Below are 17780 nucleotides of genomic sequence, written 5' to 3'. Positions count from 1 at the left end.
TTTAGCCTAGTTATGACATACTTTAGATGCGATTCTCCCCTTCTCAAGCATTCCCAATGGATTATTAACGCCACCATCTGATCCCATTTCTCTTGCCCATTAATATGGGCAGCTTTGTGTGGAAAAGGACAGATAACGCTGACCTAGAATCCGGCATCATTGTTCAGAGGTATGCATTTGATTACCAGTGGTCTTCTATCAAAAACTCAGCATGCAGCTCATTTGCTTTCAATAGAAGATTGGTATTTGTTAAGATCTCATTATCCTAAATGTCCCCTTGTCTTCCTGTCCACAATTATTATCAAAATTGTCATACAGGAAAAAGTTCACCTAAAAAGTTCTACTCGCTAGATGTTACTAATATGTTCACGCAGATCATTTCCATGCAGTGAAAGTGAGCATTGTTCTTTTCGGACAAAATTAAGATAACTACAACGGTAGAAAAGACCAGCATGAACATTCTTAAAAATGTTTCCTTTCGAGTTCCACAGAAAAAAAAGGAAGACATACAGGTTTGAGTGTTTAGTTTTTGGGTGAACTATTCTTTTAAATATTTTAGACTCCATATTTCCTATAGCATTAGAGATGATTGGGTTAAGGGCTGTAGTGCAATGGTTAACCGGATCTGTTGGTTCTGTACTCAGTCTTGGCTTGCGTTTAAAATCTTGGCAGTGACAGCCTGAGGAATGACCTACTGTTACCACAGTGACTATTGTCTCACTGTCTATTGTTTTGAAGAACCACTTGTGTGTGTTCCAGAATCCTTTGCTCCTCTAGTCTCAGGCTCTCCACCACACACAGTTGTTCAAGGCGAGACAGGTTTGCACCCTGTTTGAGCTGCGATAGCTGTAAAAAATGGAAAGACTTGGGCTGTAAGTGGTTTCAAATCTTTAATTAGACACAGGAAGCATTAAGAATGAATAGATTATAATTAGACTCACCCTCTCTAGTGCTTTGACATTGCCATCAGTGAGGTTATTGCAAAGCTTTAGGGCAGACTGAATGCACCACTCTTCCCTATCCTGGCTCACTGCTGCCCCCAAGAGGACACTCTTCCAACTACTACTGCAGACAACAGCATTAAGTGAGTTTTGAATGTATTCAAATAATTGTCATGAAATAAAATGTATGCAAGTAAAAGCAATAACAATGACAAGACTGTGGCCTGTATTTTGCATGATCACACACTCACACAGTCAAATTTCCACTCATACAAACAATGTGTTTAGGATGATAACTTCTCACTATTGCTCAGGTGTCAAGGACAGCAGTCTCAGTGCAGTCATCAGTCGCCAGGAAGGGCCATCCATCCCAAATGTCAAGTTTCTGAAGAGTGAGAACATATGGGAACTGAATTTGCTGTTCTATACACTAACTGTACTGTAAGAACTGGCCTCTGTCATAATGAACACATAATGATGCAACAGAATTTATTAGAACTGCTAAATGTCCCCAAGATCATGAATTTAAGTCAGAGTTCGAAATTAACACTCTTCAAGAACTGCAACATTACACAGTTATACATCAAACTGTAAGAACAGTAATGTGGCCTTTTTATGCTGCATTCCTTGCAAGCTATTTTTTTTTTAAAAATGGCAAAGGTTAGTTGTCTTGACAACAAGCAAGAAAGGTTGACACGAAACACGATAAATATCGAACGTCCGGTGAATCACCCATTATAAAAACAACAGAACAGAGCATCTGCTTGCAAAAAGAGAACGTGATAGCTCGAAATAAAACGAGAATCATCAACATTAGCTTGGCCTTTTCAGAGATGGCGAGAACTGAGGGATTTGAATTGTTTTAAAAGCGACGAGATTACATTTTTATTACTCGATGGGTGAGTAAGGTATTTTATTGAACAAATAAATTGCCATATGTAAGTCTAATAGAGATGATTGTAAAGCATTATATTTGTGAAGGGTCATTTCATTATGTTTGTTGTAGTGCTGTGCTGGAATTTATTTTCAAGGAAGTACCGTGTCTATTAAAGTGTATAGCAACACTAACGTCATTCAGCTAGTCAGCTTGAGATCCTTTCCATCTAAACTAGTTATATCGCTTAAGCCTAGTATTAAATGTTTTATGAGGATTAGGATAACCATATTCATCCGCACAGTCACGCAGAGCCGAAGCACAACCAAAACAATGTTCCCTTTCGAGAGGTCTCTCCTATTGCATAAGTAGCTTACGCTATGGGAAAACTCCTTTTCTCGAGAATATTGAAGTCTTTATGTAAAACGCATTGCAGCTGCACAGCTGACAGCAATGAACGAAGGCAGCTCGGTCATTGGCTGTGCTGCGGCAACTTGCTCGAACCAATGACGGGGCGACTCTGAATGCGCGACCAATGAGCGCGCTTCGCGCCCGCGCGCGTCAGAGCCCGCCAAGATGGGCGTGGCCAAGAGCTATATATTGGGCGCCCCGTCATGAGAGTTCTTTAGATTTAATCTCCTTCAGCGAACACCTTCTTCGCTGGATCCTCCGGATTATTGAAGCTTCGCCGTCGAAAAGCATACCAGCGGGATTTGCTACGAGGACGTCGGCACCTTCAGCCGCCTTCTAACGCGATCCTACTGAGCCATCCGGCGTACTGCTCACGCAAGTATTTACATCTGTTCGCTCTGCGACACTTGTAAAAGAGCAAATTTTCCAAGGCGTTGTTTCAAATGCCTTCCTGCGCGTCGTGCAGAGACCTTCTCCCGGACGGGGATCGTCACATCATCTGCGCTCGCTGCCTGGGCCGGGACCACGCAGAAGCTGCTTTGACCAAGGGCGGATGCCCCGAATGTGACGACCTGGGTCTCTCCGCACTGCGGGCTCGCCTCGCCGCTTTCGCCGTGAGCGAGCCCATCGCCGCCATCCCTCTGTTCGAGCCGCGCACTAAGAAAAAGCGCCGCTCACAGAGGCTTCCTGAACCTGAGCTCAGTGACGTCACGCCGAGCCAGTCTCCGCGTGCTTCACCGCCGCTCTTGCCTTCCCCACCGCCGGTTCAGTTCACCCAGCCGGACCCACACCCCTCTAGCAGAGCGGTGGGCCTTGTGACTTTCGGCGCGTCCGAGGACGACGGGGGAATGGATGACAGCTTGTCAATCGACGCTGCATCGGACGACTGGCCGGGCTCCACTCTCGACCCCGCCCCGTCGACGCTAGCTAGCGCGAGCGGGGGCTCCACCATGGATAGCGAGATTATCCGCGTTCTCTCTAAGGCCGTGGAAGACCTCGGGCTCGATTGGTCTTCTCCCGAAGAACCAACCCGGAGCCGACTGGATGAGTGGTTTCTGCAGGGGCGCCAGCAGGCCCCTCGGCAAAGGCCTTCTCCCTTCTTCCCGGAAGTTCACGACGAACTCACCAAGTCGTGGAAAGCCCCCCACTCTGCGCGCCTAAAGCCTTCTTTTTCTTCCTCGCTCTCCTCTGTGGACGGCGCGAAGGAAAGAGGCTACGAGGGAACACCGCCCCTCGAGGAGGCCGTGGCCAATCATCTCTGCCCGCCCTCCACCACCGGATGGAAAGCCAAAGCTTCCCACCCCTCGAAGCCCTGCCGCACTACTTCAGCTCTCGCCGGTCGCGCCTACGCCGCCGCCGGCCAAGCTGCATCAGCGCTTCACTCTATGGCGGTACTTCAAGTGTTCCAAGCCAAGCTTCTCCGCTCTATGGACGAGTCTGGCCCCGAACCCGAAGCCTTTAAGGACCTACGCAGCGCGACTGACATAGCCCTGCGAGCCACGAAGGCCACCGCCCAGTCTATCGGCCGTGCCATGGCTAATTTGACTGTTCTCGAGCGCCATCTGTGGTTGACTCTGACTGAGATGAAGGACGCGGATAAGGCGCCATTTCTCGACGCGCCTATCTCCACCAGCGGGCTGTTTGGACCGGCGGTTAAGGGTTTCGCCGAACGCTTCACTGAGGCCCAGAATGCTTCACAAGCTATGCGGCATTTCCTGCCCAAGCGCTCCAGCTCATCGCAGAGCAGACAGAGGCCGCCGCAGCCGCAGCGGGCTAGAACAGCCCCCACCGCCTCTCAGCCCGCGCCTCAGGCTGACGCTCGACGCCGCTCGCGCTCTCACAACCGCAAGCCGCCTTCTGAGCGACGGGGTCCTCGGCCCAAGATTGTGCTGAACCCCGAGCCTCGAAAGCCGTCCTAGCCACAAGAATGAAAAGAGAGAGTGCGTGTCTCGCAAAAGCCGGACCACTCTCTCTGCAAAAGCTCAAGCATTACCCAGTCCCCTTACAGGCGGCTGGATATGTTCATACAGCAGTCAATGGGCCAGTCACAGAGCTCGCTCACCTGCAAACAAACGCCGTTTTTACGGCGACGCACAGAAAACACAAAAAGAGTCTTTTTCTGCCTGTGTCACTAAGGGTTCACATGTCCACAAGGTGTGCATTCCCAGATACTGTCAAAACAGTGCCAAATTCATTCCCAGCTCAAGCTGCGCACCCCATGAATGTAGATCACGTGCCTACGGTCATGTACGCACCACTACACACAAGCACTGTTCACACAGTTATAAATTCATCCCCAGTAAAAGCGGGAAACATTATAAAAGTGACGCGTGTGCCTACCACTGTTTATGCACCCCCACTTATAAACACCGTCCTTACAGTGTCAAACACAACCCCAGCCCAGGCTGCGAGTTTTACAGACACAGCGCGCGCTGCTGTAATCACACACGCGCCCATTCACTCAGCTGCTCAGCGCGCGCCCGCGCCTCTGAGAGCTATGAGCTCAGGCGATTCGCTGGCCGGGTCCCTGCGTCACAGCGGCCCGCCCCTAGCCTGTATTCAGCCCATATCTGTACACGCAGCGGCATGGGAAAATATTCCAGATATGCCGAAATGGGTATTGAATATAGTAAAGCACGGATACTCGCTCCAGTTCGCTCGCAGACCACCACGTTTTACGACTGTGGTCGAGACGAAAGTGAGAAAAGAGTGCTCACATGTTCTACGCACCGAGGTGCGCAAACTAATAGAAAAGGGTGCTGTGGAAACTGTTCCCCCCTCTCTGAGCGAGGCAGGTTTTTACAGCCGCTATTTTCTCGTCCCGAAAAAGGATGGCGGTCTCCGCCCCATCCTAGATCTCAGACACCTGAACAAAGCACTAATGATTCGCTCGTTCAGAATGTTAACAACCAAGCATATCCTCGCGCAAGTACGCCCAGGAGATTGGTTTCTCTCAGTGGATCTGAAAGATGCTTACTTTCACATTCCAATAGCGCCTCATCACAGGCCGTTTCTGAGATTCGCTTTCGAGGGACAGTCGTACCAGTACACAGTACTTCCGTTCGGCCTGTCCCTGGCTCCCCGTACATTCACGAAATGTATGGATGCAGCACTTTCCCCCCTAAGGCGAAGGGGAGTGCGAATACTGAATTATCTCGACGATTGGCTGATTCTAGCACAATCAGAGAGTCAGTTAATAACACACAGATCTTGGATTATCAGCCATTTAGAATGCCTGGGTCTAAGAATCAATTTTGCAAAAAGCATACTATCTCCCAGCCAGAGGATTTCTTTCCTGGGAATAGTTCTAGACTCGATGCAAATGACAGCGCGTCTCTCATCAGAGCGCGCGCTCACCATCCGGCGCCTTGCAACATCATTCAGGGCGGGTGCGCTCGCCCCCGTCAAGCGGTTTCAGAGGATGCTCGGTCTCATGGCCTCAGCATCGGCCGTACTCCAGCTAGGATTGTTGCATATGCGCCCTCTCCAACGCTGGCTCAAGAGCCGCGTCCCTACTCACGCGTGGCGTTCGGGCCACCTTTTAATCAGAGCGAACCACGGCTGTATAAAAGCCCTGACGCACTGGAAAGCCGCCGACTGGTACCAGTCAGGCGTGAGTCTGGGTGTGAACACAAGGAGAAAGATGATAACGACAGATGCCTCCAAAATAGGTTGGGGGGCCCTTTACGAGGGCAGGCCTGTCTCCGGCTTTTGGTCAAACCCGGAGAAGCGCCTACACATAAACTGTCTGGAAATGAAAGCGGTCGCTTTGGCTCTCAGAGCCCTGCTCCCACAGCTGAGAAACGAACACGTCTTGGTCCGAACGGACAACATGACGGTAGTATCGTACATAAATCGCCAGGGTGGACTCAGGTCGAGCTCCATGCATTCAATGGCCAGGAGACTCATTTTATGGTCCCAGCACAACTTGCGCTCGCTGAGAGCAGCGCATGTGCCAGGTGCCCTGAACCAGGGGGCGGACATGCTATCCAGAGACAAAATTCTCCCAGGAGAATGGGCTCTCAACCCGCTGACGATTCACTGGTTATGGAAAACCTTTGGCAAAGCGGAGATCGACCTCTTCGCCTCCAAGGAGAACGCGCACTGCCCTCTTTTCTTCACGAAAAGCATGGATGCGCTCGCCCAGAGCTGGCCGAGCCGTCCCTTATATGCCTTTCCCCCGATCGCGATGCTACCGCAGGTCATCAGTCGGGTCAGAGAGGAGAAAGACGCAGTGCTGCTGATAGCCCCACTCTGGAAGAACCAAACATGGTTTCCAGATCTGATGCAAATGCAATCTGCACCACGGCCGATTCCACTGAGGCCAGACCTCCTCAGTCAGGCCAACGGGATGATATTTCATCCCCGCCCCGATCTGTGGGCCCTTCATGAATGGCCCCTCAACGGGTTCCCAGGAACCTCACGAGCGGAGCACTAAAAACCATCGCTGAGGCGCGGGCGCCCTCCACGAGACGCTTATATGCCCAGAAATGGAAAGTGTTCAGTGTCTGGTGTAATGCCAAGGGCCTGAACCCTGAAACATGCGAGATTACGAACGTACTCGCTTTTCTACAAGGGCTTCTGGAGGCGGGCCGCGCCCCCTCCACGCTCAAAGTATATGTGGCGGCCATCACAGCATCACACGACCCTGTAATGGAACGTCCATTGGGAAGAAACGACCTAATTATTCGTTTCCTAAGGGGCGCTAGGAGGATGAACCCTTCACGCCCCCCCTCAGTGCCGATCTGGGACCTAGCTACTGTCCTAGACGCTCTTAAAGGGCCTCCGTTCGAACCACTCCGAACCGTGCACCTTAAACAGCTCTCGCTCAAGACTGCGCTCTTGCTGGCACTCGCCTCGGTCAAGAGAGTGGGCGACCTGCACGCGCTTTCGACAAGCGCTGCCTGCCTAGAATTCGGACCTAACGACTGCAGGGTCGTCCTTAGACCGAAACATGGGTATATTCCTAAAGTGCTCACCACTCCCTTCAGAGCACAGGTTATCTCCCTAACTGCGCTATCGTCCCCAGCAGACGAACACGACGCTAATCTACTCTGCCCCGTTAGGGCTCTCAGAGTGTATTTGGAGCGTTCTGCCCTATTCAGACAGACAGAACAACTGTTTGTATGCTTTGGCGGCCGTACGAAAGGTTCCGCCGTTTCAAAGCAGAGAATCTCTCACTGGATAGTTGAAGCTATAGCGCTGGCTTATGAAGCTAAGGGACTTCAATGCCCCTGGGGAGTCAAAGCACACTCCACCAGGAGTGTGGCTTCTTCCTGGGCATGGTCGAGCGGGATACCGATCGAGGATATTTGTGCGGCGGCAGGCTGGGCCTCACCGTCCACATTTATCAGGTTCTACAACCTACAGGTCCCGACACTGCATTCCAATGTACTATCAGCATGATGCTAGTTGAACTACGAGTTCGTATCTAGATTATGTATGTGCTTGTGTCACACTGAGCGCCTTCTAGCCGCTCTGTATTCTTTCCCACATATAAAGCTCGCCTCTGCCGGCTAGTTGGATGATAACTTTGCTTTTTTAGCTCAGGCACCTGCCTCTGGCTATCATAAGGCGAAGTTCAGCACGCACGGCGTTTTGCATGGTGTTCCCATAGCGTAAGCTACTTACGCAATAGGAGAGACCTCTCGAAAGGGAACGACTCGGTTACTAACGTAACCTCGGTTCCCTGAGAGGAGGGAACGAGTATTGCGTAAGCTGCCGTGCTTGTGCTTGGTTAGTTCGCTTCAGTCGTTTTAACCTAAAGAACTCTCATGACGGGGCGCCCAATATATAGCTCTTGGCCACGCCCATCTTGGCGGGCTCTGACGCGCGCGGGCGCGAAGCGCGCTCATTGGTCGCGCATTCAGAGTCGCCCCGTCGTTGGTTCGAGCAAGTTGCCGCAGCACAGCCAATGACCGAGCTGCCTTCGTTCATTGCTGTCAGCTGTGCAGCTGCAATGCGTTTTACATAAAGACTTCAATATTCTCGAGAAAAGGAGTTTTCCCATAGCGTAAGCTACTTACGCAATACTCGTTCCCTCCTCTCAGGGAACCGAGGTTACGTTAGTAACCGAGTCGTTCTCCTGTGTAAAAAAGACCTTTAAAAAAAGGTGTGCTTAATAGTTTTGTGGAAACCATGATACCCAAAAATGTCACATATGATTGTTATTGACATAATATATCTATTACTTACCTTAAAAAATCATTGTCCTTCAGGTAGAGTAGTTTTTGTGTTAGCTGTTTGTCTCTTTCGTTTAGACACAACTTTAGAGTTCCTACAATAACAACAAATAGTGATTGATACAGGTTCAGAAAATGTAATATTTCAGTATGAATGTTGCTTACCTAAATCCACATATACTACGCTGTGGGGGTTGCCAGGAGCAACAAAGCCATATTCCAAAAGCAGTCTGTGGTTATCATGAGGACCGTAATTGATGAATGCTTGCTGGAACTTCTTACAGCCTTGGACACTTTTAACCTCGTAGCAGCAAGTGTCTTTGTTAAAGCCAGCTTCAACCTGCGCACCAGGGGAAGTTCAAAATTCTCCTTACTTATAGCAATGCAACTTTATTGTTTTGTAAGAAATTGCACTACCATTCAAAAGTTTGGGGTCGGTAAGATTTTTTACAAAGTAAATGATACACCATTAAATTGATCAAAAGTGACAGTAAAGACATTTATAACGTTACAAAAGATTTCTATTTCAAATAAATGCTGTTTTTAAAAAAAAAAAACTGTCTAGTTATCAAAGAATCCTGAAAGAAATGTATCACGGTTTCCACCAAAATATTGCACAACAGTTTTCGACATTGATAATAATAAGCAAAACAAGATATCACAATGATTTCTGAAGCATCATGTGACTCTGAAGACTGGAGTAATGATGCTGAAAACACAGCTTTGATCAGGAATAAATTACATTTTACAATATATTCAAATAGAAAAAAGGTCATTTTAAAAATATCAATTAAATGCAGCCTTGGTGAGCATAAGAGTGTTATTTTAAAAACATAAAATCTTACTGACCCCAAACGTTTGAACAGTTGTGTATTTCTGTAAGATGCTCTTACTTGGACATTAGGACAGTGGTTGAGCAGGTCAAGGTATGGTGCAAGTGCATAGACATCTTTCTCCCTGGAGAGATAGTTGCTCCGATCATGCTCCATGTACACTGTACGCGTGTTAACGCTACACCAAGCCCACCGCATTGCATCCTGGGTAAACAACTCCTCTGTGGGCTGGTTGAAGAGTGGCTGGAGGGAGTTAAAAAACATCAGGGAAGAGCAGCATAGTTCCTGAAACTGTTCTTTCTGCTCTGTAGCTTTTTTCTGGAGACTCCTAGGCAAAAGGCTTATGATGTCATCAGACAAGTACACAGGGCATGTGTAGGTCTTTGGGAGGATATTAATGTAGGGACTCCACTCTGATGCATCTCCACGATATCTCTCAGCAATGAGGAAACAACACAGAGCCAGAAGAGGAGATATGGGAGGATGCCATCTACAGTTAGAAAGAGAAAATATTTTGGTGCACAGAAAATCTTACATGGTCCTCCAAAAGGATTCATTTTTAAATGTTGTTTTGGGGTGATATACCGATCCAAAAACTACCTTTTAATATAGTCACCCATGTAACTCTTCAGAACTGTGCTGGATGTTAGTAAGCATTTCTCAGGTAAGGAAATCACCATGTCTTTGGCCTGAAAGGGTGACAAATATATTTTCAATGTGGTTTCAGATATTTGAATCCAATCAATAACATTTCTTATTATTATCGATGTTGAAAACAGTTTTTACTTCTTAAAATGTTGTTGGAACTGCTTACCCAAAACTTTTGAATGGTAGTATTTCATGCTATATATTTTCAAAAATATGAAGCAACAACTGTTTTCAACAGTGATAAAAATAAGAAATGGTTATTGAGTGCCATATTAGCATATTATAATTATTTGACACTGAATACTGGAGTAAAGGTTGCTGAAAAAACTACCACAGGAGTAAATTACATAGTAAAATATATAACAAAGGAAAAGAAAAGATAGGTTAGAAAAGATAGGTATTTTAAATAATAATAATATATAGAGTAATAATATACTAATTTTAATAATATTTTTTGTTAAAATAAATGCATCCTTGTTGAGCATAAGTAAAAACAATGTTTTTAACTTTTGACCTGCAGTATATAGTACCTTGATAGTCTGAGTTGCCATAAGCCCCCTTCCAGTGTCTGAGGAAAAAATTATAAGTTAGCATAATCATTACATAAGTGTGAAAACTATCTACAGCGGTTACTTGCCATGGAAGTTGACAGGGATGAGAGACTGTGAGGTGAATCCTCTTTCTTTCAGCCATCTCCTCAAAAGAACAAACTGTACTTCGTGAGTCAGAGTAACTAGGACCAAAATACATACAAAACATTTATTTAAGCATTATACACACTCTAATACAAAGTTACAATATATCAGCATAGAAACCGAATACCTTTGGAGACATGAGACTCGTGTTTTTTCCGTCTTTTTTTCCTCGCTCTTCTCCCGGTACGGCACCCAGATTTATTCATCTTAAAGTTTCCACATAACACCTACATGAAGCTTGTCATTCTAAACTTCAGTTAGAAACAAAACACTCATCCACATGGTCAAAAACACAGCCGGATCACGTGCTTAGGTCTTCGTTACGTCATTGTCTTAGTTTTAACCAATCGTAGTATGTATAAAAAATAATTTAAAATATTGACGTTTAAAAAATAATTCAAAGCACTCCAATTTTTTTCTCGTTCGGTAAGTAAAACTTGATGCACATGACATAAATATCAAACTGCGATGCTTATGAAAGCGTATTCCTCCGCGCATGCGCAGTAAGCAGCGACACACTAAAAACAGGCAAAAACAAAACTGGACGGACAAGAACAGGTACGTGTTTTGTTGTAACCATGCATACGTTTTCCATATGCATTCAAATTCGTTGTTTTATTGATTAGGCTGTTGTTTCTGTTATGCCACAGGATATCCAGTTATTTTCAGTTTATTTTCCATTGTAGACACATTACAGCAATGAGCAACAGTAAAGTAGCTCTGGTCACGGGTGCAAATAAAGGCATCGGGTTCGCAATCGTGCGGGCAATGTGCAAACAGTACGCCGGGGACGTTTACCTGACAGCCCGAGATGCTGGTCTAGGAACCGCAGCGGTGGACAGTCTGAAGAAGGAGGGGCTGACTCCTCTTTTCCATCAGCTGGACATCAATGACCCAAACAGCATCCGCAAAGCACGGGACTTCTTCAGAGAGAAGTACGGGGGCCTGGACGTGCTCGTCAACAACGCTGGGATCGCCTTCAAAAGTTATTAAAGACATTTTTTAAGAGTACCTGGAAACCTTACTTGAGTAAAACTACAGATACCTTAGTGAAAGCAGTATCTTGTATTTTGTAAAGGATTGAAAATTACTCCTTTACAAGATACAAGTCACCAATTCCAATACGACTTGAGTAAAAGTCTTAGGCCTGGTTTCACAGACAGGGTTTAGATTAAGCCAGGATTAGACTTTTGTTCAATTAAAACACTCAAGTAGCTTTTATAAACGTGCCTTAGTAAAAACATTACTGTTGTGCATCTTGAGACAAAACAATGGAACTGGCATATTTCAGTGCAAGTTGCTTTCAGTTAAAACGGCTCAAACATGCATTTAGTCTGGGATTAGCTTAAGCCTTGTCTGTGAAACTGAGCCTACATTGAAATCCAATACTTTAACCCCCAATGATGCACTAGTCTTCAACAACTAAGAGACATGCCAGTGGTAAAACAAGAAACAGTTCATCTGTGAGGAGAGCAATCACATGTTTATTTTCTGAAATAAAAAAACTGAACACTTCAATGTAGCAATAAATCAAGGTCGACACAACAGCCTCTTAAAAGTACACACTCAAGTCTCAGTTAAGCTTAAGGGCTCAAAAAGGGCATAAGTAAACCAATATACTTGAAAAAGATTGCTCATATATAAAATACCTGCGATTCACAATGATCAGCTAATGCAGTCACATTCATGTAATGTCATCTCCTTGGTGAGTACTGAGCAAAACGCACAAGATATAGGACACTCAATGCCGATGTAGATGGCGATTTGGCTTTTTTTGTAGCAGAAATAATCTGCCAAAAAAGTTAGGCATCATGCAAAATGTAAGGAGTAATTGCATTACTATCTCAAATGTATTGGAGTAGAGAGTATATTCTTATTCAAAAATGAAGTCAAGTACAGAGAAAAGTTGCTATTACATTTGTAAGTTTTATACCATTCCGATGAAGTAAAAATTCAAAATGCTAAATGGCTTAGTCTAAAATGACAGAAGATCACCAGAGGGTTAACATTTTTCTCATAATTTTGTGTTATGTGTAAAGAAAACAATGTTTGATTTCTTCATGTCAGATGCGGACACAACTCCCTTTGGGACCCAAGCAGATGTGACGCTGAAGACCAATTTCTTTGCTACTAGAGATATGTGCAATGTGTTCTTGCCCATTATCAAGCCAGGAGGTAAGTCATATATCAGTTATGCCTTGCAGAACCTGCTTGTCAGGTGGTTTTTCTCTTCTCCTCTCTTCCCTCAAATGCTTTTTTGATTGCTTCTAGGTCGGCTAGTGAATGTCTCCAGCGGAATGGGCTCAATGGCTTTAAGCCGCTGCAGTCCAGAACTCCAGGCCCGTTTCCGAAGCGACGACATCACAGAGGAAGAACTGGTTGGGCTGATGGAGCGATTCGTTCGTGATGCTCAGGAAGGGGTTCATTCAGAAAAAGGCTGGCCCAGCACTGCGTATGGGGTCTCCAAAACCGGCCTGACGACCCTGACTAGAATCCTAGCCCGAAATCTGACGAAAGAGAGGCCTGGAGATGAGATCCTATGCAATGCCTGCTGTCCAGGATGGGTCAGGACTGACATGGCTGGACCAAATGCGACCAAATCTCCAGATGAGGGCGCCATCACTCCAGTGTACTTGGCATTGCTGCCTGCAGGGGCCAAAGAGCCTCATGGGCAGTTTGTTTCAGAGAAGAAAGTGCAGCCCTGGTGAGAGAAAGAAAGAGAGAACAGGTTGTGTTTGTTTGTGTTGAAAAGATGGAGTCAAGTTCAGACACATTCAGACTAACCCCTCCAGTTTCAGACAGTCTAGTTCTAGAAAGTTTTGGACTGAACTAAGACTTCAGGTACTCAAAAAATACACAAAGTTACTATGTGCATTGTGTAATTTCTTATTATTGTAAATAAAACACAAAAAGCTTTAAAATTTGAACAAACCTCTACTGAATAGACAAAAAGTATACCCAAAAAACATTTAAAGTACAATTTTGTTAAAATGCAATGCATACACAGGAAAATGCATCATCATCTGGAACCTGCAGTTTTGTTCAAATGAACAGACCAAAATGTGTGCTCAAAGATCCATATTGCAGGATTTATGTGTTCATAAGTTTAAGATCAATAGTTTAGAATATCAGCTTGTGTATGTTAAATATTTAATGATGCAAAATGCAAATACAATGTCAACTACATCAATTAATTCTAAATGACAAATTAATTTTACTCAGTGGATTATAACGAATTTTGTGAATGTGATGAATGTTGTACGCATAAATAATAATTTCATGAATCTGGAAGATTTTGCATTACAAAAATAAATAAAATTCCATGATCTTTCTCACCCAAATGTATTGCTTTCTCTTAAAATCCATGGAAAAAAGTGCTGGTTTGGAAGAGAATATCCAGAGGTAGACAAAGTACACAACAAACTAAAGATTTTTACTTAAGTAAAAGTACTCAAGTAAATGTCAGTGCATTGTTTTATTATTGTTTTGCATTGTTGTATGCAATACTTACAGTACCTTATGCCTCTGAATATATGCCTGCCTACCTACCCTCATATCAATATCAAATTTATTTCTAGAACACAGTTCCAGTAGTGGGATTGAATGTGAGATTGAATAAGTGCACTCAATAGCGTCCACAATGGTTTCGGACACTTAAAATGTCTGTTCCCTCAAATAGTGCCATATTTAAAGTTTTTTGGCGTTTAGTATCGATATGTTAGCCTTACTGTTATCTATAAGCTAGTGTGCTCCAAAACAATGACACAATTCGCATTAAGAAGACCAAACACAATGTTGAAAATGAAAATCAGCTTGATTTCAGAATCCCACGTCATATTGAAGTTAATCTCCAACGTTGGACAGATGTGGTATTGTGGTTGAAAATAAAAATAGTGCTGATGTTGCTAGACTTAATTTCCAACCAAAATGCAACCCCTGCACCCAAAATCATCCCCTGACTGACAACTTTCTACTCAAGGACCTTGGAAATGTAGTGGAGTAAAAAGTACTATATTGTCTTTCAAATGTAGTGAAGTTAAAGTAAAAAGTTTCCAGAAAAAAATATTACTCAAGTAAAGTACAGATACTCAAAAAAGTGTACTTAAGTACAGTACTCAAGTAAATGTACTTTGTTACTTTCCACCTCTGAGAATATCCAACATCTTCGCCATGTATATTACAGAATATAAAAGGGCATTTAAAGCACCTGCTGAAATAATAGTCGCATTTCCAAGACATAAATAAAAGATGTGTCCGGTTAGTGATTATACAATCATAGCAGCATTTATTGCTCACAACAATAGTGTGTGCGGTATATATCTGGACACAGACAGCAAAAGCTCATTGGCTCATCAACCCTTCTCTGCAGCTTTCTTCAATATCTTTCTGCAATATGGCCACCAGAAAATGTGGCACTGAGCACAGTAATTAATTTATAATAAAAAAAAATGTAGATTCGCTTGCTATGATCTATAATGATGATTGTTGGATTCAAAAAGGTGAAAAATGCAGTCATTTTGACCTTTTTTGTTTTATTAACAATACATATTTTTATTGTTATGTATGTCAACATATTTTAATAATAATTAACGTTCTACCTTAAAATCAAATTCAATTGACAATATCCTTAATTTTAAAAATATATTTAAATTTTAATTGCAAGATGTAGCTATGATGATATGCATAATTTGCAAAATGCTGCTTTTAAAACGCAATCCTTTTGCATGCTTCTTTTTTCCTAATCACCACCTTATTTTCTTTATGTAGATCAGTCTGAAATTCCTAGTGTTGACGTCAGTATTAAACAGTATTATGTTTAATTCAAATTTAGATTACTTCTTATTTATTCTTACGGATACTTGTTGATTTTGTTTACCCTCTAAAAGTTAATTAATGCATTAACTATCAAATGTAGGCTACTAACATGTTTAAGGCTGCTGTTATTCATACATGAATCATGACTCCTGCCAGTTAAGGATCGCTCTTCATTGGTTCATATCTTCACTAATAATGAGTTCATGTTGAAGTAACTATTAATTCAGGTATTAGTATATGATTATTCATGCCCTTTTATTGTAAAGTATTACCGGGACAATCGTGGTTCTTTACAGGAAAATAAGGGACACTCAAAATATTTGAAAGCGAGCCAGACCCAAGGCCTTTTCATGTAATGCCCTCGTCTTCAGCCAAGATGGCCGCCGGCCCAGAGTCCCGTCCCGTCCCGCCGAGCCCGCCCGCCCAGAGTCCCGTCCCGTCCCGCCGAGCCCGCCTGCCCAGAGTCCCGCCCACCGAGCCCGCGTCTGAACCCTATTTACGGGGCTATGTCCGAAATCGTCCTTAATACCCTTAAATAGGGCAATACTCCTTTAAGTGGACTATATTAGCGGACTGATGTAGGGAATAGTGATTTAGGGATTAGGGGACGATTTCGAACACCGCCCAGGAGTCAAAAAAGTTGCAAGATATGTTGCTAGTAGCTTTTTTTGTGTGGAGAAATCTTGCATAAATCTCATTAAATTAGCAACACTGCATCAGATGCTCCAGTTTTGGTCAAACTATTTCGTGAAAAGTGAATTGTGTTACAGATGCTTATGGCCCAGATGCTCGTGCCAGACAGATCTGGACACGCATCAGAGGACTAGTCTGTCTCTCTTTTATGGATAATGGGGAGGGTTTGACCAGAGCCAGACTGCACAAGATGCTCAGGTACAAAGCACAACAGCATGCCTGTCCTGTCATTTAAGCTGATTTATTATTCATTTTAAGTACAGCAAGTGAAACGTGTGTGAAATGGACTTGTAATTACTGATTGCTATAATTGCAAGAGAATCAAGAACTCTTAGTCACTTAATTCAAGGGATTCACAGTGGTCTTATAGCATTAGCACTAAAAGCCTATAACTTTAAACCAACACTGAGCATTAGGGCCCAAAGCCAGAACAATTAACAACACCTAATTGGTTTTGTAATTACAATACTTATCTTGCCTAGTTGTGAATGAATGGAGCTGTAAACTTTTGGTGATTATTAAGTATTTATCAGTCTCTTATGTTCATCAAGGCTGCATATAATTGATCAAAAAAATACAGTAAAGTCATTTTGTGAAATGTTTTACAATTTAAAGTAACTTTTCTATTTTAATATATTTTAAAATGTAATTTATTCCTGTGATTTGGTGCTGTTGAAAACAGCGGTCACTGTTATTTTGCCAAGGAAGACAAGTTCCTGGATCAGTCAACATAAATTGTTGTTTCTGGAACAACAGTCCTGTCCGAAAATTTAGTCCTAAACCTAAATCTACCCATAACGTTTCCCTAAAATCAGAGGGAAATGAGAGGTGATGTAGAAGTACCTAACCCTGGTTGTAAGCCTAAACTTGACATAAACCCTAAACTTGACATAAACCCTAAACTTGACATAAACCCTATACTTGTCTCTTAAAACTGATTGGTTGATTGTAATGTTGTTCGAAAGTGTAAAACACATTTTTTTTTTTTAATGTTTAACATTTGTGTATATATAGTGCATAACACATTTTCCTGATGGAGTTGGAAAAAAAGATGGTTTAGTGGTTTAGTTGCGTGATTGATTCTTTGTTTTTGTAATGTAGGCATACTGTAGCATCTTGTATCTGAAGCCTCTCATGCAAATCATTATTCGAGGGTAAAGAGTGAAGAGCCAGCTGATATCCAAGAGTCTGGCTTATATTGCGCAGTACAACTACAGGCCGTCATTCCTTGTATCTTTACAAAATAGATTGTTTTTTTGGAGTGCACACATAACATTACCTTCTCAACATTTCTTAACGCATCACTTTCGGATACAACACCAAAAGCCAAGAGCATTAGGGGATTATGATGTGTCATAAGAACAGACTGATAAAGCCGTACGTGAAAGTGTGCTGCCATTGTAAGGTAACCAGAAATTATTGCATCTTTCCTCTGCTTCCTTTACCCATCAATTCAATACTAAAAGCTGTGGCTTGCTTTTATAACAGGCCGAAAGAAAAGGTGTGTGGGAGTTATTGGTGTTATAGAGTGCAATTTTCTTCAGCCCACTCACAACAAACAAGACTTTGATGACACCTGATAAATACAGGTGAGTTGAACAAACGCTGTTTATCACTCTACCGGCATGTACTCCAAATGATGCCCTTGGGCTACTTTCATGGAAAGGCGCTATTTAAACAGGAAGATC

At 43.6% G+C, this 17780-nt stretch overlaps 2 protein-coding genes across 4 annotated transcripts; one reads left to right on the top strand and one right to left on the bottom strand.

Moving 5' to 3' along the window:
* Nucleotides 1-513: 513 nt before the first annotated feature.
* Nucleotides 514-10898, bottom strand: setd4 (SET domain containing 4). 2 transcript variants are annotated; one of them, XM_077246206.1, is made up of 10 exons: nucleotides 10712-10898; nucleotides 10527-10622; nucleotides 10420-10457; nucleotides 9842-9930; nucleotides 9302-9731; nucleotides 8574-8748; nucleotides 8422-8503; nucleotides 1246-1326; nucleotides 942-1065; nucleotides 514-846 (listed from the first exon to the last, which is right to left on the bottom strand). In XM_077246206.1, exons 1-10 carry the CDS (start codon nucleotides 10788-10790, stop codon nucleotides 718-720), a joined length of 1323 nt encoding a protein of 440 aa, XP_077102321.1. In that variant the 5' UTR covers nucleotides 10791-10898; the 3' UTR covers nucleotides 514-717. The 2 variants fall into 2 exon arrangements, with proteins under 2 accessions (XP_077102321.1, XP_077102322.1); XM_077246207.1 differs by having other exon boundaries at nucleotides 942-1062.
* A 111-nt stretch (nucleotides 10899-11009) lies between these two features.
* cbr1 (carbonyl reductase 1) lies at nucleotides 11010-13925 on the top strand. Of its 2 annotated transcripts, none has more exons than XM_077246208.1 (4): nucleotides 11010-11142; nucleotides 11235-11569; nucleotides 12652-12759; nucleotides 12856-13925. In XM_077246208.1, exons 1-4 carry the CDS (start codon nucleotides 11081-11083, stop codon nucleotides 13290-13292), a joined length of 942 nt encoding a protein of 313 aa, XP_077102323.1. In that variant the 5' UTR covers nucleotides 11010-11080; the 3' UTR covers nucleotides 13293-13925. The 2 variants fall into 2 exon arrangements, with proteins under 2 accessions (XP_077102323.1, XP_077102324.1); XM_077246209.1 differs by having other exon boundaries at nucleotides 11012-11142; nucleotides 11271-11569.
* The last annotated feature ends 3855 nt before the right edge of the window (nucleotides 13926-17780 follow it).

This window comes from Siphateles boraxobius, unplaced genomic scaffold, assembly GCF_051911475.1.
Source record: "Siphateles boraxobius isolate OS27281-9 unplaced genomic scaffold, OSU_SipBor_1 29, whole genome shotgun sequence".
Classification (NCBI taxonomy): domain Eukaryota; kingdom Metazoa; phylum Chordata; class Actinopteri; order Cypriniformes; family Leuciscidae; genus Siphateles; species Siphateles boraxobius.
Note: the sequence above shows the minus strand (reverse complement) of the source record. Positions and strands in the feature narration are given on the sequence as shown.

Coding starts and splice junctions, on each gene's coding strand:
- setd4 (XM_077246206.1), bottom strand. CDS start 10,790: ATGAATAAATCTGGGTGCCGTACCGGGAGAAGAGCGAGGAAAAAAAGA. Junction 1,327..8,421: donor AAGGACAATGATTTTTTAAG/GTAAGTAATAGA, acceptor CTCACTCTTCAG/AAACTTGACATTTGGGATGG. Junction 1,066..1,245: donor TCCTTGACACCTGAGCAATA/GTGAGAAGTTAT, acceptor TGTTGTCTGCAG/TAGTAGTTGGAAGAGTGTCC.
- cbr1 (XM_077246208.1), top strand. CDS start 11,081: ATGCGCAGTAAGCAGCGACACACTAAAAACAGGCAAAAACAAAACTGG. Junction 11,143..11,234: donor AACTGGACGGACAAGAACAG/GTACGTGTTTTG, acceptor GTTATGCCACAG/GATATCCAGTTATTTTCAGT. Junction 11,570..12,651: donor CGCTGGGATCGCCTTCAAAA/GTTATTAAAGAC, acceptor TCTTCATGTCAG/ATGCGGACACAACTCCCTTT.